The 26,409-nt window shown below is 46.0% G+C and overlaps 1 protein-coding gene and 1 long non-coding RNA gene across 6 annotated transcripts in view; one reads left to right on the forward strand and one right to left on the reverse strand.

Moving 5' to 3' along the window:
- Positions 1–25,725, forward strand: part of CNNM2 (cyclin and CBS domain divalent metal cation transport mediator 2) — a 96,607-nt gene extending 70,882 nt beyond the window's left edge. Inside the window, exons 2-8 of one of the 5 annotated variants that reach the window (XM_006095905.3) lie at positions 6,298–6,441; positions 9,443–9,580; positions 11,589–11,758; positions 16,863–16,956; positions 19,608–19,673; positions 23,324–23,508; positions 23,764–24,008. In XM_006095905.3, coding sequence (XP_006095967.1) covers positions 6,298–6,441; positions 9,443–9,580; positions 11,589–11,758; positions 16,863–16,956; positions 19,608–19,673; positions 23,324–23,508; positions 23,764–23,898 — 932 coding nt within the window. In that variant the 3' untranslated portion in view covers positions 23,899–24,008. Of the gene's footprint in view, positions 1–6,297; positions 6,442–9,442; positions 9,581–11,588; positions 11,759–16,862; positions 16,957–19,604; positions 19,674–23,319; positions 23,509–23,763; positions 24,009–24,385 lie in introns of those variants that run through there. The other 4 variants (XM_006095903.3, XM_023759780.1, XM_006095904.3 and 1 more) reach the window with 4 other exon arrangements.
- On the reverse strand, positions 10,519–19,700 carry LOC106698324. Its single transcript, XR_001349628.2, has 2 exons — positions 17,285–19,700; positions 10,519–11,356 (listed from the first exon to the last, which is right to left on the reverse strand). It is a non-coding gene; the product is annotated as an uncharacterized LOC106698324 (long non-coding RNA).
- Positions 25,726–26,409: the final 684 nt, after the last annotated feature.

Below are 26,409 nucleotides of genomic sequence, written 5' to 3' on the forward strand. Positions count from 1 at the left end.
TATCGAGCCTATAGGAAAGTTTTGTAGGATAGGTAATAATTAACATTTAAAGCATTAGAGATGGTATGTGGGGAACAAGATAGCAATGACGGGTTCCATGGACTTGTGCTCTGGTGCCTACAGTTGTGCCTTCAAGGGGTCTAGAAAAGAAAAGTTCTCTGACATTTCAAAGGTATATTATCCTAGCTGCATAAGAACAATGGGCAGGACTCATGTAAGGTAAAGACTGACCTTTGCTACTGAAGCTGTAGGCCTGGGATGTGACTCTCCGCCATGGCCTTCCTAGTTAGGGGTTAATGATCAGTCCATCCTATGTGGTTACTTTTGGTCACTGAGCTTGTCAGGCTTGTCATGTTGTCATGTACCCCCGCCCCCCAATTGTTTGTATTTTATGGATTATAAATTATGTTCATATACATGATCTCACTTGATATGTTCGTTTACTTTTTATAAATTGGACTAAATCTAATTCTATTTAAAGTGCTTCATTTCCTTAACTGCTAATATGCAAATTGATTTCCTTGGGAGATCTTAAGAATGGCCACTGAAATATATCCTCCATCCATTTCGTTACAGAGCATTTCCTTCTTCTATCAGTACTTCCCTCTTAGGAACATAATGACTAGGAACTGAACTCCCTCTTAGGGACTTAATGATTCTACTTATTGAAGCGTTACAGTTTTTGTTAGCTAAACTGGGACTACTTTAGAAACAAAGGCATATCAAGTGTGTTTGACCTACCCTTGGTTAGTGAGGGGCCACGGCATCACACAACTTCCAGGGGACCGTTAAGCCGTGCAGTCGCTATTGGTCCCCCCTGAAGTTGTGCAACACAGCAGTAATGGTGACTCTAAAATGTTTTGCTTGAATTTCTCATTATTGAATCTTCTGTTTATTTTCTTCCTGCTGTTGGAGTGGCATTTTACGACCTCATGGACTCTTGTTTGCCTTGTGCTCGCATTATTAGGTCTTTCTGACTACAGCTGTGTCAGGTTGTTCCCATTTCCATTCTTCTTCACCTACCCTCTTGGCTTTCTTCTTTGGCTATTTCTATTAGTCCACTTACTGTTCCACTTCACTTCATTGGCATGAAACGTGTAGATACAAATGAGTCCATATTTTCCACAGGCAGTTACAGGTCCCTTTGTCAGCCTATCCAGTTGATTAATCCATCAGCATCCAAATGGTGTCTTTCATTCAGAATTTGAGCCTCTGTGGTAAGGTTAAAAGATGCAAATGTGCCAACCTGCTACCATTCTGGGCTGCTTTGCCAATCCAGAGAAGAGATGCAAATAAGCCTTGATTTGGGGAGCTGGCAGAGGCAGAAATTTGATCCCACCTTTACTGTGTATAGATAGTTTTACTTAGTTCATCTCACAATGAAGAGATGTTCTTCTAATTTCATCTCTGTAAGTGCCTGCCTTGAGCACATAGCAGTTTTAGAAAAATGATCAATCTAGGTCAGCGGTTCTCAACCTGTGGGTCGCGACCCCTTTGGGGGTCGAACGACCCTTTCACAGGGGTCGCCTAAGACCATTGGAAAACACATATATAATTACATATTGTTTTGTGATTAATCACTATGCTTTAATTATGTTCAAATTGTAACAATGAAATTGGGGATCACCACAACATGAGGAACTGTATTAAAGGGTCGCGGCATTAGGAAGGTTGAGAACCACTGATCTAGGTGATCATTTCATGCTAACTTGCTTATGATTCTGAATTTGAGTGGAAATGTATCCATAGAGCCCTGGACTCTGAAAACAGGCCAGCTTTGATTCTCTTGGTGATCCCTTGTCCTCCATTCCTAGGACAGTGCACAGTGACCGGAACTGCAAGAACTCTCACAGCTGGCCAAAACGGGCTCTCTCCAAAGCCTGACGGTGACAGCAACGTCTGCTTCATTTGTTCTATACACAGTTTAACAAGTTTAATTTACACATATTTAAACGTTTGTGTTATTTAATGCCTATAATTGCATATTGTACTGATTGCTATATTTTCATTCTTCTCTTTGGAAGTTAAGGATGCACCAGTTCATAATCTTTTTTAGTTTTTGGTTGAGTTTTTTGTTAGGTTCCCCAAAATTGCTTTTCTGCTTTCATTCCTGACTGAATCCATCCAATGCTCAGGTTAAGAATGATGCTATTGGAGCTCAGTTTTTAAAATTTCTGTATTGACAACTTGCTTACATTTCCCTTTTGATTGTTCCATTGGTGAGAAGATGGAACTCCTGCAGCGAATGATTCAGTGGGGGATGATGGGTGCATTGTATTGCTGGCCTCCTAAAGCATGATTGAGAGAGGGTGGTCACTTTTTTTTTTTTGTACTGCTTACCAGCAAGAAGGTTCAGAAAACAGGACTTCTCACCAGGAATTCAAAAGCTGAAAGAATGTGGCTCCGGGCAGATGCAAAAGTTTCAGCATTGAAGGTGGGGTGTGAGAGGGAGCCCCTAAGAAAATTTAATTTTCTATCTAAGAAGCCTAACACACATGAACAATTTCTCCTAGAGTAAGGCCCTTTCCAGTCCGGTCTGCTGGTGCTATAGAGCTGGTATTCCAAGTATGTCCATCTGCATTTAAACGAATTGCTCCAAGACAATCTGATTATGCAGTAGTTACTTTGGTGAGAATAGCGCCTCAGTGGAATGGAAACTTCATTTTGAGTCTAATATTAGACCTTGCTTTGGAAAATTCCTTTTAAATGATCACAAGCTGGGAATAGCAAAAGAATTTAACTTTCGACAGACAGCACTGACCAAGAATTTTTAACTGCTTATGTTTGGGTTCTTGGGAAAGCAGATGTGAGAAGCTCACCAGACTGAATTGACTCGACTGGAATTGACGTGACCCCGATGCGGTGTTTATATCTATTGCTGATAAGATTTTTTCCTAGTCTCGTTTGCTGAAAATATTTTCATTCTTTGAGCGTGAGCATGCTAAGGATGGAAATTGTTAGGATGCCTGATTGTCTAACAATCTAACCTTCTAGGCTTCCAGACATTGTTGCCGCTCAAGGGGTCTGAGCCAAAGCAGGAAAGGCCAACCAACCTGCAGAACCCGAGGCAGTTTCTGAATGAGTGCTGCTGGGAACTGGAGCAGACCTGGCCGTAGGGAATATTTTCGTGTAGCTGGCTGTGTCCGAGTGAACTCGGTGGACTCCTAGTTTAAAGTAAACTTTATTTAAAGGACTGCTCCTCCATCCTATCCCCCCAAAACACCCCTCCTGTGATTTTAAAAAAACTACCCAATATACGTGTTAACTGATCATGGAATTTCTATACTATGTCTCCTTGGCTTAGTTTAGGATGTATTTCAGATGCTTCACATGCCCTGAACTGGAAACACCAATGTTGGTGTGAAAAATGTGTTTAATATTTTAAAAGATCTTTCTGAAATTGAAGTGCATGTTTTAATCACAGTGCACATATAATGTATTGGGGTTTTTTTCCCCCTCTGACTAAGCTGGTAGTAAGTTGATGGTGCTTAGACTTGAGGAAGGACATTAATAAATGAATAGGAGTTGCCCTGTATTGATCACCTCATGGATCCCAGGCACTGTCTTTGCTCTCTCTGCCAACATTGTCTCTGATAGTCACTCTCTGCAGTCCTGCGGGCAGCAGTGATTATGAGCCTGCTTTCGGACGTGAGGAGACTGAGGCTCAGAAAAGTTGTGTAGTTTGCTTGTGACCACACAGCCAGTAATGGCTAATTAACTGGCAGTGCTGGAGTTCCAATCCAGGATGGTTCAGTTTGACTTCAGAGCATGTGTTCTTCCCTGTGGGTTATACTTTTTGGTATTTACACTGTTTGACATTAAACCTGAGGCCCTGGCCAGGTCGCTCAGTGGGTTAGAGCATTGTCCTGATAAGCCCAGATTGTGGGTTTGATTCCCAGTCAGGGCACATACAAGAATCAGTCAATGAATGCATAAATAAGTGGAACAACAAATTGATGTTTCTCTCTCTCTCTCCCTCCCTTCCTTCCACCCTCTCTCTCTAAAATCTATACTAATAAAAGGGTAATATGCTAATTAGACTGGGAGCCTTCCGGACATCCTTCTGGACAAAGCCATGGTGAAAGGCCGAGGCAGAGGCGGTTAGGGGTGATCAGGCCAGGAGGGGAGGGCAGTTGCGGGTGATCAGGACAGCGGGGGGGGGGGTCGTTAGGGGGTGAGCAGGCCAGCAGGGGGGCGCAGTTGGGGGTGAGCAGGTCAGCGGGGGGTGGGGGGCAGTTGGGGGTGAGCAGGCCAGCAGGCAGAGTGGTTAGGGGCGATCAGGCAGGTAAGCAGGTGAGCGGTTAGGAGCCAGTGGTCCCAGATTGCAAGAGAGATGTCTGACTGCCGGTTTAGGAGCCAGTGGTTCCGGATTGTGAGAGGGATCCCAGATTGGAGAGGGTGCAGGCCGGGCTGAGGGACACCCCCCCCATGCACGAATTTCGTGCACCGGGTCACTAGTCAATAAATAAATTTTTTAAAAAAACCTGAGAAATTGAAAACATTTTAATTCATTTTGAAAGGACAATCACAAATCCATTTTATGTTAACATAAATAACACAACTTAAAATCACTATTTTCCAAAATAAGAGTATTAAGTGTTATTGTTTTACCTTTTTTTTGTAGATCTCTTTATTATCTAGCTAAGTGGAAGGCAGCTGGACTCTCTTCCGCATTCAGTCTGTGCAGTACGGCTGTTTTAGTTGAAGTATATGAAGAAAATCTGGCCTCAAACAGATATGTATCTGGAAAAGGTTCAACACTCGGCCCAGGATCTAGCCTACTCCTGGGCAAACAGTGTGAATACTCCCCTCCCACTCCCCTGATCCAGGTTACTCCCCACCCCACCCCCAAAGGAGGCAGAGAAGCAGAAAAAGAAAGGGAAAAACACATTTTATTGCGTGCCCCACCCTGTCCTGTCTCCTATACCTTACCTCACCACCACTGGCCCAGCAAAACCTCACCTCTACCCTCTTCTATAGCCTTGTTTGATAATCGTGGGTATTCTCTTGATACTACACCAAAACTCCATAAGTGATAGTTTCTTAAAGGTTTGTTGTGTGTGTGTGTGTGTGTGTGTGTGTGTATACACGTGCGCGCACACACACACATACACATATATATATATATATATTGCTTTTCTCTAAAGGTTTGTTGCAATGTAGAATCAAACTATACAGTGGATTTTGGGTGCAGTTGAATTAAAATCCTTTGGTCTGAAATCTTCCTTACAGAAGAATTCTGGACAATATATTTAGATCCTTGCCCACTCCAGGAAGTAGTTTCATTCTTACCCCTCCCTCCTCCCTGAGGTTAGGCACACAGAAAGAGTGCCTTTAGAGCGCAGAAAGCGGGGGACGCTGCCTGAATGACCAGGTGGCGAAGGTGAGCACCGCCCGTGGCGTCCTGTGGCAGCAAAGGCTGCTGCTGTTTTCCTGAATGTGACGGGCTCGTTTTGTTCACTTTTAGGAAAATGTCTGCTCAATAATAAGCTAAATACCATGGTTTGTCTAGTAGTCATTCTTTCAAGTCAATTGATGTTCATTGAAGAAAGCGGCTGGAACCAATTGTGCAAATGCTTTACCTCAAGACACCGTCACACTTCTGCAGGCAGCACACGTGTTTCATGCCCTTCCCTGTTGTCACATAGAATATTCAAAGGCAGGTCCTTGGGGCCCAGATTTAATGGAATGAAAACCCTTACTGCTTTATTAAGGATATTCTTAAGAGAAATGGACTCCCCCCTTGTTACTGACATGGTGGTGGAGAACCCCATAGACGCTAGTACATTTTCCTCCACTGCCTTGATTTGTGCTCAGGCACCATTGGTTCAAAATGCCAACCATTGGCGTTGGTGGTATAGTGGTGAGCATAGCTGCCTTCCAAAATGCCAACCATTGGACTTAGCAGACCTCCTATAAAACGGTCTTGGGTGTCCTTAGGGGTCCCTGGCCCACGCTTTGAGAACCGCTCTCCTAAAGTAAAGTGGCAATTGCCAAAAGGTCACAGAGGAAGAGCTGACATCACTGAAGACAATTCTGTTAGGAACCGGGTGGTAATGTGGGGGCAGGGCAGTGTGTGTAGAAGGTGATATCCTTCTGGCTTACCTGGTCTTGCTTTTGATGGCTCACGAACCATTTCCATTTGGGGGGTTTCCATGCATTTTTAAATGTTGAGCTGCACACTTTGATCATCTGGTATCTGTGTTTGCTGCTGTTTTTTCCCCATAATCATACCTAAGACTTTATTCAGGAAATTCAGAAAATTACCTCTTAACCTTTGCTTTCTTTTCTTCAAAGGTAAATCCCACCTGGCTATTGTGCAGCGAGTTAACAATGAGGGGGAGGGGGATCCATTTTATGAAGTCCTGGGAATTGTCACCTTAGAAGATGTGATTGAAGAAATCATCAAATCGGAGATTCTGGATGAAACAGATTTATACAGTGAGTAGCTTTGCCTGAGAGTAATTTCCCCAAACCTTTGCTTTCTTGATCATGTTGTTTGTGAGCCATTTGACATCCCTCCAGTTGTTGTCCACCTGTTTCCAATTATGCACTATGTGTGTAGGCTGTGTGCGACCTGTCGGTGTATCCAGTTTCGTCACCAGAGGGGGGCAAGCAGGGCAGGTCCTGTAATGTCGAGTGGCAATGTGGTTTTCTTTCTTTTTTTGAAAAGCCAGCTGATTCCAACCATTCATCTGGGCATTACTTGGCCTGACCAGAAAATTCATTTTGCACAATTAGGTTAATTGTTTTCAGATAAATTTCTGTTTCTACTTAAGGTCATAATTCAAGTACTTAAAAAGTGAGGGGATTTATTAAATTGACGAATAGCTGTGGTTTAAATTTTCTAGCTCTGATAGATGAGGGTAGAGGTGAGGTTTGCAAGTGTGGTTTTGCTGGGGCAGTGGTGGTGAGGTGGGGTATAGGAAGCAGGACAAGGTGGGGTACACAATAAAATGTGTTTTTCCCTTTCTTTTTCTGCTTCTCTGCTCCTTTGGGGTGGGGTGGGGAGTAGCATGTGCCAGGGGCGGGGGAGGGGAGTATTCACACTGTTTACCCAGGAAGAGGCTGGATCCTGGGCTGAGTGTTGAACCTGAATCCTGTTCTATCTGAGTCCACAACTGGATCGTCGGACTGTGCAGCTTAAACCTTCCTCAGCCTCACTCTTGCCAAAGGTGTCCCAAGGTCTGAGATGTTTGGGGTCTCAAAGGTGGGATAGAGAAAGAGCCGGGCGCCGGCCGTTTGGTTTTTGAAACACGATTGGAACGGATCATTCAAATGGCCCGAGGCACTCGGGGCAAAGTGATTTGATTCAGTTCCATTAGAACTGAATGTCCCTTATTTTAAAATTGAGAAAGTTTTCCACATGCCCTTTAAAAGAATAGATTTTATAATTAGCCAGTGACCTGCTTCTGAGAAGTATCTTATTTTCCCCTCACATCTCTATAGTGTTCTTAAAAAACTCCAGTGTCTATGTGGTTTCAACACTTGGAGAGTAGTCAGAGGTCACATAATACAGAATATTGTCATGCATGTCTACATTTTTTTCATTGTTCCTCACAGCGACTGTTTAATACGAAGTGTGTATTTGTGTATTTATGTGTTTCCCCAGGGGTATTGCTCATCATAAGAAAGGTAGTTTAGACATTTATGAGATCTTCTATTTGTACTTGAGTGAACTTTTTTCAAACGTTGGTTAGATTGATTTCATACAAAAGTGTTGTCTAATGTAACTTACTGATATGAAATGCTGAACATGTGGTTTCCTGTATATTGATTAAATAGGTGATCAGAGATGATGACTTTTGTCATTTGAACATTATTTTACATCTTTGTGTTGATTTATACTGTCTGATTCTCAAAAGAATTTGAGATAGAAGAACAGTATAAGTTGTGATCATTTTCTCCCCAAAACAAGCCTAGTAAGCCATCTGTTTCGCCCTAGACATGAAATGGTAGTGCAAAGACTTTTGATTTTGGGGAAAGGAGCAAGCACTTGAGGCCTTGTCTTTAATCTAGTGTTTTTCTTGATTATTATTTTGTCCAGAAAAATACGTGAAGACAGGTTTTGCATTAGACCTTCTAGATCAGGGGTTGGCAAACTACAGTCCACGAGTGCCTGTTCCCTGTTTTCGTGTGTCTCACAAGCTACGAATTTTAAAATTGTGTTAAAAAAATAAGAATAATTATTTTGTGACATGTGAAAATGATATGAAATTCAAATTTCATGTCTGTGATAAAGTTTTATTGGAACACAACCATTCTAATTCATTCAATATGGCAGCTTTTGCTAAATAGCAGAGCTTAGTAGTTGCAACAGAGACTGCATGATCTTCAGAGCCTGAAATATTTACTACTTAGTCCTTTACAGGGGAAGTTTGCTGACTTGTGTTCTGGATCACTTTCTTCATTTTTGCTTGACCTTGAGGATCTTGTGATCTGGGTAGAAATGAAGCTAACAGATGTTACTTAAAACAGTCTTGATTTTTTTAGAGAGAGGGGAATGGAGAGAGAAAGAGAAAAACTTTGATGTGAGAGAGAAACATCAATCAGTTGCCTGCTGCATGCACCCTAACTGGGAATTGAACCAGTGACCTTTCAGTGCACAGCACAATGCTCAAGTAACTGAGCCACGCTGGCCAGGGCTACAGATGTTACTGTTAAAGTGCTTTTCTATGAAAGTGTTTTGGTTTGTTTCTTAAGAGATTGTGCTCAGATATTTGTTTCATCTTCCAGCACAGGCTAGGAGCCTGTCCAAGGCAGGGACACACTTCCTTCGTGTCCTCTGTAACAGTGACCGTTCTTCGCTGTGCAGTGACACAGGAGCAGGAGACTCTGTGCCCTAGACTACATCCTCGGTTGCTATGGGTTATATAGGTTTTATGTGGGGAGGGTTTTGTTCGAGGCTGCCCAGTCATGTACCTGTAAGGGCTCTAAAGATACCATGAGGTATATTTGTCGTTGCTACTAATCAGGTTGCCTGTTACTGACTCTGGATTGCCGGTCTGACCTCGCAGCACTGATGTGATGAGGATTCTCTCTTCTGTCCTCTTTCCATGTGGTTTGTGCGTAGAGCAGGGGTGGGCAAACTTTTTGACTCGAGGGCCACAATGGGTTCTTAAACTGGACCGGAGGGCCGGAACAAAAGCATGGATGGAGTGTTTGTGTGAACTAATATAAATTCAAAGTAAACATCATTACATAAAAGGGTACGGTCTTTTTTTTTTAGTTTTATTCATTTCAAACGGGCCAGATCCGGCCCGCGGGCCGTAATTTGCCCACAGCTGGCGTAGAGTGTCCGAAATCTAGAGAGAATTATGTGTTGGACGGTTGACTAATTCTCTCTTCTAGCCTTTGCCGTATATTTTGTTCTTTTCATAGAAAAAGGGCCCTGATCTAGAATGAAATGCATTTCCTTGCTTTTTTCTTATTCTTTCCTCAGCGGATAACAGAACGAAAAAGAAAGTGGCCCATCGTGAAAGAAAGCAAGATTTTTCTGCCTTTAAGCAGACAGACAGCGAGATGAAGGTTAAAATATCACCACAGCTTCTCTTGGCCATGCACCGTTTCCTAGCAACAGGCAAGTGCAACTTATCACAGTTTGAAATCTCTACCAACCCCGAAGCGAGTGTTTCTCACCCACCGCTGACTGGGGTGGGCTGGGGTGGAGACGGGGAAATGGGGTGAAAAGTAATGCCACGTTTGTGTTTTGTTTTAGTTTTGTTTTTTTCTTTTTAAATTCTCTCCTCTCCTATGTTCAGTGTCGGCATGAACTCTCTGAGACATTTACCAGGTGGACCAGTAACTTAAATTGGTCTGAAAGGTAAGGATGAATGTTAGTGCCACACTGCATGTGAACAGTAGGCCAGGTCCTCTGCTTCCAGCTAAGCCCCTGGGAGCGCCAGCGGGCGGAGTAGGCTGACAGTGCGAGCCAGACACCACCTTGCTGTGTGTCGGACAGCTGAGTAATTCTCTCTTCAGCTTGCCTTGGAGGAACAGTGGATGTCAGTGATAACACAGGTGCTTTGACTTACAAAGAAGAAAAATAGATTTTCAAAGTGAAATCTTTTGGACTTAATGAAATCAGAAATTCTGAGAACTTTGATAGGGATTTCTTGACGGCCTCTTCAAATCAGATTATTAACTTGGGCCCATTCCAGGAGGCAAATGTGCACATTGTTAAAAACACCAACCCAGCCGGCACTGACTGCTCCATAGAGGTCAAGGTTGAATGAACTTAAGAGACTGACTAACCCTTCTCACATCCCCAGTGGCTCTGTAGGTAAAGGCTGAGCTCTGTTGGCCAGGGGAAGTGAGAGAAAATCTGAAGGTACCCCGTGACCTGTAGAAGACGTCTGTGTCCAAGATGGGCAGCCAGCACCTTCCAACTGCGTGCAGTACGCTTAGAATATTTTGAAAAGAAGGCCAACAACAGCCACATGAGGGGATGTTGTGCACTTTTTAAAATCATGTTTTCAGATAATGGAAATGCTCACAATATAATATTTACAACATGGGGAAATACTCATAATTTAATGTAAAGTGAGGACAAACAGGATATAAATCTGTGTGTACAGGAAGGTGATAGAGTCTTTTTGGACGTACACACATGCGCAGGCACAGGCCTAGGCGAGGTACTGGGAGGAAATGCTCATCACCAGTTGCTCACAGTGGTTGGTTTATAGGTCACTATTTATTGTCCTCTTTGTCTTTTTCTGTATTTTCCAAAATTTCTACAATGTACTATCTTATTTTGTTATTACAAAAAAGCACAGAAGCTAATACAGAATTTATATTTTTCATATATAACATCATTTAAAACATTTAAAAACCTATAAGCAGTATTTCTAACTTCCTTGCTTATTCTTTCTCTAACTGTGATATTCTTCTTCATCACCCAAGAACCACAATTTAAAACGAAATGTTATCCTACTCTGCCTCTGAGATACCGTAAAGTCCAGTTTCAGAATAACACCTTTAAATCAGTAATTTTGGCTTTTATCTTAAATAAAATGTATGTCTTTGTAAATATAGATGAACATAACTTTTTTAAATTAGCAAGTTGGAGTGCATGTTGATGTGTGCACGTGCCTTGCTTTTATCCCGAGTCTCTCCGTGTCCCTCATTCCCAGACTTTTCTCAGGGCAGTTGAATGGGAGATGGAGATGTGGGGCACTGCGTTGTGCACCTGGTACTAACCCACAGCTAGATGCTTCCTGACCGTTGCTTCTTCCTTTGGCTGTTGTTGGACAGTCAGGCTGTTGTGGCTGTTGAAGGACATCCTGGCAGTCAAGGAGCCTGCATCCGGTTGATTTTCATTTGTATCAGTCAGAAAATTAGAGTGTTCTTATGAGAACTAAAACCAATGACAGATTGAAAAGGAAGAATTTTAAAGAAACAAATATGAAAATGCAGCATTTTCTAATTTCTCCCAGGTAATCTGCCCCCAGTGGATCACCAAACGGAAGTCTCGTTAATCCATATTGCATCACTTCAATTCCAAGTATTATTACCCAGATACCTTAATCACTAGTCTAATATTTTCTGTCCATTTGAAGTGTAATGTCAAGTTGTGTTTATATCTGTAGAAGTAGAAGCATTTAGCCCATCCCAGATGTCAGAGAAGATCCTTCTAAGGCTGCTAAAGCACCCCAATGTCATCCAGGAACTGAAGTATGACGAGAAGAACAAGAAAGCCCCAGAATACTACCTCTACCAGCGCAACAAACCTGTAGACTACTTCGTTCTCATTTTGCAGGTCAGAGACTTATTCAGTAGCTGTTTGATCTCATTGAGTACCCACCCTTCAAGTTCTGAGATTTGGTCTAGGTGAATGGGTGTCGGATTTTACATACTTCTGGGGTAGCCATGTAAGTGGGAGAATTTCATCTCCCCGTTTTCATATCCGTAAAATAATCTATATACTAGTACATAAAAGGCTAATATGCTAAGTGTCCGTCCAGTTAATGACATCACGTAGCAAAACCCAGCTTCCTCTCCCTAGCAACTAGCCTCCTTGGAGTTTCTTCAGCCCAGGAACACAACTTGCTTTATAGCCAGGTGCAAACACTTTACACTGTAACCAAATGTCTGTGAAGCATTTTCCCGTACCTCATCTCATTTGATCCTCACAGAAGTCCTGGAGTAGGTAGCTAGGAGACTCGGTGGAATCCTATTTTCTTTTCATTAGCCAGAAAACGGAGATTTAGAAAGCTTAGAAACTTGACCCGACTGAAAAGAAGTAAGAAATGGTGGACCTTGAAAATGACTTCAGGTTTTCTCACTGCGCAGAATATAGTCAAACACTGCTGCAGGTAACATTTTACCCTTTGTTCTCCCTGTGTGATCTACAATAATAATCTGCTCTGTGTTGATATTTACTGCTGTGTTGCTGACAATTACCTGAAAGAGAAGTTTGGGTGCTTCACTGGGCTGGAAAAAGTTTAGCTAAATCAGAAAGCAGGTCTAATTAAGCAAGTTTATTCTATATCTATAAAAGGCTAAGTTGGCTCACGCATGCGTGATACATATAAAGCTCTTGCTGGCGCCAATCGCACACGTGTGTTTCCATCTGTCATTGTCGATTGCGAATTTGGTTGACACTTCTATTATAGAGAAAGGGTGAATAGTGATATTAAAATATTTCTTCTAATTAATTTCCTTTCAATGTGCACGAGTTCATGCACCGGGCCACTAGTTCCAATATAAGCAATGCCATTAGTTACTTTAGTTTCCAATACTGAAGGGCACTCAGTGATTGCTGAGGCCCTGAGTCAAATGAAGAAGGGTGAATTCAATTGTTAGTATTTTTTGAAGACTTTGGGGAATTACCTGTACGTGTCTAAATCTTGGCTGGACATTTAAAATTTAAGTGTCTTGAGTTCCTTGGGTCCTCTTTTTATCTTTTCCCCCCGTCCTCTCCTTAGGATTTGTTCTCATAGTTTCCTGGCGATATTTTACTATCTCTTCCCTTAGTACTATCAAAATAACTCATTTATTATAGTTTTTATTCCTGGATACTAACCAGAGTATTTTACAGAGGAACTGATGTCATAATCACAGCCTCTCATGGCAATGGTGACTTTTTCCTTCTCACTACAACATAATCCACTATGTAAGGTGGGAAGGTCGATCCAGTGTGAACCCTCCTTGGGGCTCTGGTGCCTGAGTTATCAGGAGACACTGATAACATCACAGTATGACTACTAGAACACTGTCCTTGGCATGGAGACCAACATGAACATTAGAGTGAACAAAATGCTGCTTTTATTCACTTCTTGTACCTCTTTATTGAAGAATTAATTTGTAGGAAATCTTGATTTTATTTCAATACAAGAATACTAGCCCCTTAAGCATTCTCATATTTCTCGCTTACTTCTAAGATATGAGTTGGAGGTATCATTATAAGAGTGTAGTCAGTACTTGGTAGGCTCTAAAATTTACATGAGTCCAGCAAGGCCCCAATTATCTAAATGAATAAAGAAGGTTCTCTTTGTTTGAAAGGAACTCTTATCAGATATCTGTGTCAGAAACTTGGGAAAGTGTTGTTTCATGCCCCATGCTTGGACATATTGTGGCATCTGGAAGCAGAAGTGAGGAACTGTAGAAAAATCCATGGGTTAACTGGTCACATGCCACTTTGATACAGTCTTTCTTGGAAACATCTGTTGGCAGGGTTTTCTAATTCAAACCCGATTCCTCTACGAACCTTAGTTTTGTTCAACTTCAAATTGTTTTTCTTTTATGGGAAATGGACAAGCTCGAAATTCTGAGGGGCTGTGGAGGATTTACTGCAGTGAGGGAATAATTATTCATGTTTCTCATAAAGCTAGATGTGAGTACTAGTATTCCTTAAACCTAGAGAAACTTTGGATTACATTAAAAATGATTATTTAGGACAATTTTGAGGATTGACATTGTGGATTTCAGTGGTAACAGTAGAAACTATGATGCTTTCAGTTGTCAATTTTTATATAGTTAGTCTTGATGCATTTGTGATTCAGTAATGCTCTGTTGGTATAGAAGAGAGCCATTATCTGGCTGACGGGTCTCAAAATAGATTTTATGGAAGAGGGACTTTATAATCCCTGTCCATTTACAAGTAAGTCTTCTAACATAAAGATATTTTTGACAAGGCATATGTATATGTGCCTGCATTGGAATACCTATGCCATGTGTATATTTATACAAATGTGGCGAGTTTTCTGAACTGTTGAGCTGATGATGCCATGGGGTTTTATAAATAGTGTAAGTGCTGGATTAAAAGGACTTGCGGAGGAGTTTAAATGACAGTTTGGTGCACTGGATTCCCTGACCCTAACTCGCCTTCAGTGGAGCCCTGGCGACCCTCCCTCCTCACCTGTGCCTGTGCTCTCTCCCGCCCGCCCGCTCTCCCTGCCCCTCACGGTCTGATTTCCTCAGGGCGATGCTCCTGAAGGCCACAGCATCTCCCGCCTCTGTGGCTCTGACCCTCCTTTTACTTGTGAGGGTCCCCCTAGTTTCTATGGCAACACAGCTGTCTACTCCCACTTTTTGTCTGTTTTGTCCGTTGCTCTCATGTTGGTTTCCATCTCTCCTCCTGCTCTTGGTCACGGGCTGCACGCAGTCTGGTCCTTTCCTCTCCACTTACTAGTACTTTCATTATCCACTCGCAGATCTCCACCTCTGGGCCTGACCTTGCTCCTGACCTTCAGTCTTCATTTCGGTCTTTTTGGTGGACTCTTCAAAAGGCCTTATTCTTAAATGGAATGTGTCCTCCCCTTCTGGCCCCCACCACAGAAGCAACCCCTTCCCAGCTTTCCACCTCCACCCAAGGTGTCCGTTTCCATTCACAAAGGGCCAACTTCTGTTGTGACTATCGAGTCCCTTCTTTCTCCCTGTTGGTTTCACCAAATTATGTCCATTCCTTATCCACACTCATCTTTTTCCAGTCCTGTGGTTGCCACTCTAGTTAAGTCTGGGCTTTATCTTCTTGAAACCTACTCTGTCCTCATTAGCTCATCACCTAAGGAGCTCAGAGTCTAATCTGCCCTCCAAACTGCTCTTCCAAACCCTTCTTGCCCATCTTCCCTGTGCAAACCCAGTGAGCCTGGCAGTCTGCTGTCACCTTCCTTGGACCTTCCTTCATGCTGTTCCCTTCTCTTGGCTCAATCAAATCCTACTCCTCCTCAGATTTTTCTTTCCTGTATAAAATTGCCTTTATATAATAACAGGGAAGTAATTTCTTTCTCTGAATTCTTTATATTTTTTAAAAACTGTTTTTATTTCAGAGAGGAAGGGAGAGGGGAAGAGAAATAGAAATATCAATGATGAGAATCATTGATTGGCTGCCTCCTGTATGCTCCCTACTGGGGATCAAGCCCATTAGCCGGGCATGTGCCCTGACTAGGAATCAAACCGTGACTTCCTGGAGGTTCATAGGCCGACACTCAACCACTGAACTACACTGGCCAGGCTGAATTCTTTATGTTCTTACTGGGTTTTTTCCCTCAGTAAAAACTGTACTGCTTTGCATCATTGATTTTCATGTGCTCTCCCCTCCCTACTGGACTCCACAGCATCTGCTCTGGGACCTGCAGGGATGGTCAGGTTTTCAGCACCTACGTGCAGGTTGATTTTAATAATCCGTTCATTTCTATGGCAAGAGAATTAGTGGGAGTTGGTAAAACTAACATAGCCATTGAGGGAAGGAGAACCTAAAAGAGAGACAACAGGTAGTTTTCTGAAGTGATTTGAGAAAGGTCTCCCATAATCGGGAATTTAGTCTAGAATAACAGGGAGTGATCCGAATAAAAGAGTTTGCCTTGGAGGGTGGCATAGGTCGCATCTTGGTGAAGAGCTTGCTCTTCGGTTACTTAATCTTTCTGAGCCCCCACTCCTGACTTGTAAGAGGCGGGTCATCGTGTCTCCTTCCGAGTTGGGAGCGCTAAGTGAATTAATCAACGCACTGTGACTGGCTAGCACAGTTCCTCTTCAATAAACGGTACCTTTTTGTTTGCCCACCGTGAAGGTCCCCTCTCACAGAGGCAGTCAGGGCCGCTCTGAGCTGTGGCTTGGGAATCCGGACGTGCAGCTCAGTCACTAGGGTATTGCAGTCGCCCAGAAAGCGCATATTGAGCATCTCCCGCGAAGGGATTCTGGTGGACCCTAATGCCATAGGGACGGCTAGGGAGGCCTGTCCCAGGGAACTGGTAAGAGGGAAGGAGATGGAGACCAGTTGGAGAAAGGGAAGAAAAGGGAAAACCTTGGAAGAGGTCCTGTCCTGAGGGAGGAACTTCCTTAAGGTGCTTCTGGGGCTGCAAGGAGCGTGTGCCAGGTGGTGCGTGCCTCTGGGGAGCCTGGACGACAGGGGACTGGCCTGCAGGACGTCTGAGCAGTTGCTCAGGGGACCATGCTAGTGAGGGGGCGCCCCTGCGAACCCGTTTAGTCCTCTCTGTCCCATGGCCACAAACCATGCTGACCCTTGACCCTGACTCTGCTCCAACTTGGGCTCCTACAGGACAGCTTGGCCACCATCCCTGAGCATCTTCTCAGGGTTTGCCTTCCCGACGGAGCAAGAGCATCGTCTTCTCATGACCGGGAGGGCTCCTGAGGAATCCACAAGCTAAGGATGCTGGGAAAATATTAAGTGGACGAGAGAAGTTAAACATCACTTTTACTGCCACCTCTGCATCCCCAGCCAAATCTGGTTTTCACGTTTGAGAAGAAGGAACCTCTTCTCAGGGGGAAGATGGTCAGAGGCGTTGCTGCCTTGGGATTGCGGGGAAGGGATTTAGTCAGACTCGAAGGAAGGACCAAGTCTTGCCCAGGTTTGCACGTGGATCCATGTGCTGGACAGAAAACGCCCCCTTCTCTCTTCACAGGGGAAAGTGGAAGTAGAAGCTGGGAAAGAAGGTATGAAGTTTGAAGCCAGTGCTTTTTCATATTACGGCGTCATGGCCCTCACGGCCTCCCCAGGTGAGTTGCCTTCAGCCTCTGAGGGCAGAGCTGTGTTTGGGGAAATAGCGTCCTCCTACGGCCGCCTTCCTCTCCCTGCCTGCAGCTAGCCCTGTTTATTTACTTCCTGACCTTTGTATTGAAGTGTATCGTGTATACAAAAAACTGCACAAATCATAAGTACATGTACTTATGTGAACGTTCACAAACTGAACACACCGGTGCAAACAGCCCGATCAGAGACCAAACATCCCTGGCCCCACAGGACCCTCCGCCACCACCACACGCCCTTTCGGGGTGAATTTCCTGAGTCTGGCTTCTTTAACCCAGCGCTGCCCGTCACGCTCACCTGTGTTGTCAGAGGCGCTGACGCCATTTCTTCTCGTTGCTGGGAGTGCTCGGCGTTGGGTGGCCGCCTGTTGGGGGCTGCTGTGGTTGTGTGATGGACACTCCTGTGCTGCCTTTTGATGAACGTGTGGGCCTCCCTCCCGGGTCTGTACATCGGAGTGGGATTGTGGGCTCACAGGTTTGAGGGTCTCTCCAGCTTTATTGGTTTTCCGAAGTGTTCGCATCACACCTGTCCTGAGGACGTTCCCGTGGCTGCACCCGCGGTATCGCTGCGTCATCTCAATGGTAACTGCTCTGGAGGTTTTTCAATTTGCATTTTCCTGCGGATGAATGAGGTTGTTAACATATATTTATGGCCTATATCCAGCTCTTATCTGGAGTCAGCCAGCTCTGGGTGGCTGTGCCATGGGCCATTAACTAAGTGCTCTGCACAAGATGCCAGCAAGCAGAGCCTGTCCTACTGGGAACATGGACACGGGTACCTGGCTCACCTCTGGGATGGGACTTGAATGGTCCCTATCGACATTGCTGTGCGCGTGTGCATGTGTGTGAGTGTGTGAGTGTGTGTGTGTTTGTGTGTGTGTGTGTGTGTGTGTGTGTGTAGAACGGGGCAGGCAAGCAAACAGAGGTGCCGTAGTGCCACCTTGTGGCTAAAATGTCAAATGACAGGCTGTCCTAGAAAACTTTTGCAATAGCCCATCCTAAAAACCACTGTTACTTCTGAAAAACAGTCTCAAAAGGTGGGGGCTACTTCCAGACAAGTCTGTTTTTGTGATGTTGGTCCTCAGCTGTGCCACACGATGTCGCAGACACTGAGATGTTACGGCTAGAAGCCAGGGCAGCGTCAATCCTCTCACACCCCCAAGCCTCCCCTGCTCCAGAGGCATCTTCTCACTCTCCCTGGGCAGGCGTTTGAGTCACAGGGGCCAGTGCCCCATTGTCAATGCTGACGAGCACCCAGTGTGAACGTAGCCCCATCAAACCCACGGCATCAGTTGGTGTCGGCCGTGCGCGAAGGTGATCTGTTTTCACTGCTCGTGAGGACAGGGAGGTTCTTCGCCGGCCGAGAAGACCCGCGGTACAGCCAGGTTCCATCATATTCAGTTGCCAGACTTTGAGAAAGGCCCTTGGCTTCCTCACTATTGAGAGGATACAAGATTACCTCGTGTGACTGTTGAAAGAATCGATGTGGTGATGCTCACACGTGCTCCATAACCTTTAAAGCACAAGAGGGAACGTTGGTGTGACAGGTGTTGACATTGTGACGGCTTTTTGGCAACCAACCTCAAATCAGCCCACGTGAGCAGAATAGATTCACAAAGCAGTTTTGAAAAGAAAGCTGGGAGAGAAAATTGTACATTTTTATTGATACTGAACCGTGGATTCATGTGAGGCTAAGTCCCATTCAGAAGAGGAATTGAGAGCAGGCCTTCATATAGACAACTGAGGGCTGCCTGCCTCGTTGGAAATGCCAGGAAGGAAGGGGATTTCGTTAATAGCCTCTTATTACAAAGCCCAGTGTTGTACTCGACTTTACCATTCGGATTTGGGATTTTATATGTGCGAGAGATGCAATTAGTACAGTAATCTCAAGATAATATTTTTATTAATTTTGATTGCCTAGAAAAATCCTACAGTAATCTGTTATCAAGATCTGCCCAGTTATATGTCCAGTTACCTCAGTTTAAAAAACAAACCTGCCCAGGAAATAAGACTCCTGCCCAGCACGCAGTGCTGACGGGACTCCGGTCAGGTGGCTGCAGCTCCCTGTGGGTAGGCGGTGACGAGCACGCCTGTCCTGCCCTCCCCAGGAAGTCTGTGCACGTTGCTCTTTATTTACTGGCCTCTAATACTTGGACATTTCAGAGTATTCCAGAGCAATTCAAAGCATCAAGTCAGAATTACAGTCAGACTAACGAAGGGTGTAAGTGCATTGAACAGGGAGTTGTGGGCTGTCCTGGGAGTGAGCATGGGGTGCTGGCATGGTGGCTCGGGTCCTGCTCTTGAGGCTCCTGGCTGTGGCTAGCTGTGACTTAAGTCGTTAGAAGAGCGCGTTCTGAGCTATACCCCATTGGGTGTTCGTATGGCTTAGAGATTTCTAGGTGAGAAAGAAGCATGGCGACCAGGATTTCGGCCTCCCCCTGCCCCTCTTCCTGGAAAGCGGTGTGTCCTGTTTCTGTGTCTGTGACGTCACACAGGCCTTTTCAGTTCTGGAGCCACTGGCTCATATTGGTAGGACTGGTACCCACTCCTGTCCCCTGATTACAGAGGTCTCCTTTCTTGCCTTTCGATATGGTCTCACCCTGTTTTTCTCCATTTTTCAGTTCCTTTGTCCCTGTCTCGTACCTTTGTTGTCAGCAGGACAGAGTTGTTAGCAGCAGGTTCTCCAGGTAATTCTGCATGTTTCCTTTTCATAATTCTTCTGATTGCCTCCCTGCCCCCGCGCCCCCCACCCCCCAAAGCCACCTTCGGTTTTTCTGTAAGCTCTAGCTCTCCATGTTTCTGTGCCTTCATATGAGCTCCCCAGGAACATAGACGCCCACAACAGGTGCAGAAAGGGCTTGGATGCTGGCAGGGGATTGGGAGCATGAATGGTAGGAAACACGGGAGGAAGAGGGATCTGTCCGCCCACACTGCCCACCTGGGGTTTGCAGAGCAGCCACGGGGCCACTTTGGTTCTTTCTCTGACCTCAGCAAAGGCATGTGTGTGGAGGCAGAAGCCCCAGGACCCCAAAACCCGAGGACGCTTCCACAGAACACACAGCCCAGCGCCTGAGGGACTGACTGTTCGTGGTAAATCCCAGCATTTCTGTCTCCGTCCTCCCAGCGTCCATGCGAGCGGGTTCCTGCAGCCTGTCCTCCGCTGGGCAGGCGGCCCTGCTCCTGTCCCCCCCTTTGTTTTGAAGTTAGTGCCGTGCACATTCCTAACCAGCTGCTGGCGATTGCCCTGCAGGAGGGTCGGCTGTGCCTGGCTCACATGTCCAGCTGCTAAAAACGAAGGCAAAGCCTTAATCTTTCTTTAATTAAAATTGCTGGGCTTCCCTATCCGATAGTCCGACTTTTCTGTATTTATTTTGTTCCATACAGCTTAGATTTTTAAAATCTGACTGATGAAATTTGTGTTTCATAAGCCAATTTCAGCAAAATTCTAAAATGCTGATATTTGATAAAGGAGGCAATGCTTGTCTTAGAAACTAATGTTCCCTCAGATCTTTGCTTTGAAAAGTTTGGGGTGTTTGGGGGTAAGATATAATTCATAAGCCTTTTAAAATATGTATATTGATTTCAGAGAGAGGGAGAGAGAGAAACATCAATGAGAGAATAATTGATTGGCTGCCTCCTGCATGCCTCCTACTGAGGATCGAGCCCACAACCCTGGAATGTGCCCTGACTGGGAGTCGAACTGTGACCTCCTGGTTCATGAGTCGATGCTCAGCCACCAAGCCACACTGGCCGTGCTCATAAGGCTATTTGAATGAAACCACTTGGCAGACTATACATACATGTGGATGTGCACATACATGTATACACATTAGTATATATGTATGCATGATTTTTTTTCCTCCCCATTTTATTTGCTGGCATCTGCCACCTATTTAAAATGTCACAGAAGCTGAAGTAGAGTGACTTTTGGATGAAGCTCATGGAAATGTCTTTTACTTTTTTACATTTCCCATAAAACTTGAGATTTCTCAGCTGTGCCCACTCCATCTGAGCCAGTAGCAGAAAACTGCATTTGCAGGCCCAGGACTCAGGGATGCTGGCAGGACCATAATATGACTCCTAAGAAATGGGTGGATTAAACCGGTGATTTCCAGCCTCTTCCACGGGTGCCTGGGGTTCCCAGGGAAGAGGCTGGGAACGCCTCTTTATTGTATCTTTCTAGCTTACTAGCAAAGAGAGAGGATGCCTAGGCAGGATGAATTTTAAAAGGCAAGACAAAAGCAGAAAACAATTCTGAGAAGACATAAAGAGGAATTAAAGTTGAAAGTTGTTTTCATAATTGCCTAAAATCTTGGCACATAAATTCGGCAACAAAACATGACCTGAACTGGAGGGAGGCCATATAGAGTCTGTATTCTCCTTCCAGTGAACATACATACATGTCATTGCATGTTGAGGGAAGGCTGGCCCTGCTTCTCCAGACTGGCTGTGAGGCCAGGCACGGGTGGAGGGGAAGCTGCCTACGCGTCTAGATGCTGGAAGACCAGAGAAGAGGCTCTGTGATCCTCCTCAGGACAAAATAACAGGCGACTCGGAGGTCCTGCGCCAGGCCTCTGATGTCTGCCTGCCAACACACAGGGTCTGGTCAGTAAGCAAAGTGCCCTTTAAATGTTTCATTTTCATAACCTTTAAATTGTCACACACAGAAGGAAACACCATTTTGAAGGTATCTGTAGAAATGGTGATGTGATTTTGGACTAAAACTCAGGGATACAGTGGGATCTCTTGTTTCAAAGAGCTGGGGGTCTGTCAGCTGGTGAAGTTACCGCCAGTAGGAAAGGCGTGGTGGAGAGGGGGGAGCTAACAGGAAAGAACACAACAGTGTTACCCAGGCTCATCTGTCGGGTGCTTAATCGGAGTCAGATGCTAGGCTGAGCACTCCATCCATGATCTCATTTGCATCTTCATCAGGCCACGTGAGGTGGCACTGTTATCGTCTGCCTTTCACAGGTAAGGAATCGGAGGCTTTGCAACGCTGGGACATCTGATCAAAGCTCCGTTCTGCTAAACAGAAAACATCTGATAAATTTTTAATTTGCCTTTTTCTCTTAGAAGATAAGTGGAAGCAACAAGAACTGCTACTATGAGTTTAATTTTTACCTAAAAATGGACAATTGGTTCATGACATGGAAATTGTGGGGAAAGTGGTGACATGAAAATTTTAGCAGAAAGTGAACTCTTCATTTGACGTTCCTCGAGTAGCTACCATGTTTTGTTCTGGGTGTCATTATAGGAAGGACATTCATGAATGAAATCTCAGATGGTGGTCAGGATGGGATGACAGGTGTAAAACGTGAGCTGAAGTACTTAACGTGGCGAAGAGATTTAAGGAGAACATACTGTCTTTGAGCTTTTAAGGGCTATTTCAAGTAGCAGGGGCACAAAAGCTCCATAGAGTGAAGGGGGGGCTGTCATCTGAAGTTGGGGAGGCAGATTTCGATGGGCGCGGTGGTAGATCTTCCCATGGCTGAAGGGTGGGACCAGCTGAGGGCCAGCTCTGTGGGAGCATCTGTCAGGACACATTGCAAAGAGGAGCTAACCTCCAGGTGGGAGAACTGGTCCCCTCCAGCCCTAGGACATGGTGCACCTCAGGACCTGTCATGTGTGGGCACCGGTTCCTATTTGTGGAATAGGTTGGAAAAGCAAACATGAAAGAAGCCTGGCAAGGGGGCAGGTCTTATTTTAAATGAAATGTATGTTAAAAGCAGTGGGAAACCTGCATTTAAGAGCAACATCACTCAGACTTACTGTACTGTCTGTCTCACTGGCGAATCACACAGGCCCTAAGGTAACTTAAACCTCTTAGGGGTTTGGTGTCTCCTGGTGTGGAGACACCTCGGGCTGCCTGCTGGGGGTTTTATTGGGGTCAGAGACAAAGGTAATGGGTTTGGCTGAGAGGTAGGGTATGATCCCTTTAGAACACACACTGATTCATGAACATCCTCAAGAGCTCTTTGCTTGTGCTTCTGGCTTGGGCCGTGCCTCCCCTGGGTTTTGGGTTTCGCAGCCGGCGCCGTGCCCCTGGCGGTGTGCACCGCGGGGCCTGTCTGGCAGAGCCTGGGGAGGACTGTGTCCCGCACTCGGACAGGCTGCGCAGCTGATCCCAGTGGAACCCGTCGCTGAGGGAAGCAGCGAGCTCCTGTGGGAGGCCTGGGGGGTGAGCTGTGCGGCTGAGGCGTCAGGCAGAAGTGGATTACGCTTGTCTACTAATGACTACTTCTTTATTGTCTGGAAAACACAAGGCTGCCTTTATTGTTCATATCTACCTCACTTAAACAGTGGTTGGATGTATGTGTTTTTTTTTCTCCATTTCCAGGTGAAAACAAGTCCCCTCCTCGCCCGTGTGGCTTGAATCACTCAGACTCTCTCAGTCGAAGTGACCGGATTGATGCAATCACACCTTCGCTGGGGAGCAGCAATAATCAGCTCAACTCTTCATTCCTTCAAGTCTACATCCCCGACTACTCAGTGCGCGCCCTTTCTGATCTCCAGTTTGTTAAGGTAAGAGCAGAGCGCGCCGCTGGGCTGGACCTGGAAGTTCGAGGTCAAATCCACAGCCAGCCGTTTGGCCTCCCAGCCCCTCCACCGAGTCCCTGTCACTCTGTGGTGCCCTGCCTCCAGCCACTGTGTCCAGGACTCAGGTGGGGAAACACATGTATGTCCTTGGCGCGCTCTGTCCAATGAGCTGCCAAGTCAGATGTGGCCGTGTGAGGGGAGGAGAGCTGCAGCTCTAAGAAACAGAACAACCTTTCACAGGTCTCCATGGGCTCGGACTCCAGAGACTTACTTGGTCCTGAAAGGGCAGAGGTCGGAGACTCGGAAGACTGGCCAGGAAGGAGTGGGAAGAGCCCTCCACTGACCTTCTGCCCTGGGACAGGCTCCTTTCCTTAGTCTGAAATAAAGACGCCTCTCGGAGAACAAGCCAGCTTTAGCTGATGGAAGCCTAGCTCCATTTTCTAATCTCTGGGAAACTTTGAAATAAAATTTGGAAATGGCTTAAATCAGTAAAAACTGACTTGCTTACCAGAGTCAACTTGAACTTTAAAAAGTGGCTCCGCTTGGCTCCTGGGAGCACGCCTGCGCCTTCCCTCCTTCCCTTCCCCAGGAACCTCGCCGTCCCCTTCCTCTCTCCTAAGCTCCAAGGGCCCTCTTTTGCCTCTGTAATGAGCCCATTCCTTCTACAGCTCACCTCCTCACTTCTGTGACTTTCTAAATAAATTTTCTCATTAAAAATTGGCTCAGTTTGTATTCAAGGATGACTTTCTAGAGAAACAACTAAGGGCCTTTTGGGGGACTTGATGTGTAATACGGTGTCCAGACAAGAACCTAAAACTAAGCATTATCTTGGTTTGTTTTCTGTACCATCTTCTGGCCCCAGATCTCAAGACAGCAATACCAAAATGCCTTGATGGCATCCCGGATGGACAAAACTCCTCAGTCTTCAGACAGTGAAAACACTAAAATTGAATTGACTCTTACGGAGCTGCACGACGGGTTGCCAGACGAGACGGCCAACCTGCTCAATGAACAGAACTGTGTGACGCACACCAAGGCCAATCACAGCCTACACAACGAAGGCGCCATCTAGGGCGCCCCCAGGCCCCCTCCCCCCAAATCCGGGCCAGGCCACGCGCCTCGCCTGTCTGACAGTGAATCCCGTTAGTGTGAGCTTGTGTGCCATGCTGCGTCCTGCAACATCCTGAGACCAAAGACTTTGTCCCCTTCCTGGAAGCAGCAGAGGAGGTCGGTGAGGGCAGGAGTGGAATCGAGGGCTGGGGTTGGACGTTTGAGATTTTGGAAATGAACTTCCACCCAAATAGAATCATGTTTATTTTTTCAGCTGTACCTTTTGTTATTCACTCTCCTCCTCCTCTGATTTGCATGAAGTTGAAAATTGTTGGGATTTATTTTTTTCAAGGGATCATGTTTTTAGAGTGTCTTTTGCAGAGTTTTAAGTTGTCCTGCCTGAACTCTGCTTTGACCCCATGATGTGACCCCAATAGGATGGACTTGCCCCTCAGTGGCCTTCCGTGGCCCACCCTTCCTCTGCGCCCCAGTGGGTGTCGCTGTCGAACTCGAAGGACAAATGAAGAAAACCGTGCTGCCGCAGACCTGCCAAGGCTGGGACGTTGCAGGGTGGAGCTTGCACGGGGACCTGCAGCCGCCTCTCTGAGCTCAGTGTTGTTCTAAGTTAATGTTTAACTGTGTCCCTTTCCCTCAGAAAGGTTTAACATGTGCTTGGAATGTGATTTTGCTCCCACTCGTAAGGAATTTTTATCACCAAAATGAATGTTAATGAATTTTAAACCCATGGTTTATCATTGGCAAGAGGCAAGGTGACTTCATCCCGGCGTTCCCACAGCCTGGCATCTCGGGCGGCCAGGCCGCCTCCCGGCCCAGCTTAGAGCCCGGTACCCGCCTCCCCGTCCGCTCTTGTTGGCCCGAGATGCTGCTACACGGATGCCAAACGGACACCTTCCACGGGGCTGCTGAGTAGACACGGGTGTGGCGTGCAGGCTCCTCCCCACCCGCTGCGTGTAATTGCTAGGAGGGAGTTGGACCTTCCGGCTGTGCTCTGCTCCACACCCAGAAGGCATTTCTAAGCCCGTATGTTTAAAGGAGGCACTTCAGGGATTGCCAGCCCCTGCCCCTTTCCAGGGAGCCGACTGTCCCTCTTCCCGTGTCCCTGGGCCTGTGGGCCCGGTCGTGGCTGTGTCCCTGCCCGAGGACCGTGCCTCCCGCCTCAGGTGTGACCCACACAGAGGCCGCCTGGACAGCCAGGGCCAGTTTGGCCCCAAACAGGGATTCAGAAACCAAATGTGTGCGTGGCCATTTCATGTGTCTGTCTGATTTTAATACCAAATCCATCACGTGCAGTGAAATTAATGTCAGGAGGTGTTAGTTGAGTGACTCAGTTCTTAACTGTCTTATCTGTGTTTTAAGTGTTAGCCCGAGGGGTCTGTGCATTTTGTTGGCAACATTCATGCACTGAAGTGAATTCCTGCTGACTGGCTTTCTTATAGAAGTGTCTGTCCACGCTGCCTCCAGCCTCTAGCCACGAAGAGAGCATTGTCTCCATGGCCCCGTTTTCTCCTCCCTCCTCAAGGTAGGGCTGCCCCAGTGGCTCCGTGGGAGGGAGCTGCGCTGGGGGACTAACCAGCGACGTGCCGGCTTGCCTTCGGGCCAGAGTGCGGTGTCTCCGGTGCCATAGGCACACTTGGCGAGTATTTCCTCTGGTTTCAGTCTTGGAGTGTCTTCCTCATTCAGTGCCAAGCCATAGTGAGGGACGCGCTGGCCTCACCTTGTGGTAGAGGGTCTCGGGGGCACCCCCTGAAGGGGCTGTGTGGCCTGCTGCTGGCCCCAACCTGCCACCATGGGATGGAGCCCTCCACCGTGTGTGTG

Source organism: Myotis lucifugus, unplaced genomic scaffold (genome assembly GCF_000147115.1).
Source record: "Myotis lucifugus unplaced genomic scaffold, Myoluc2.0 scaffold_162, whole genome shotgun sequence".
NCBI lineage: Eukaryota > Metazoa > Chordata > Mammalia > Chiroptera > Vespertilionidae > Myotis > Myotis lucifugus.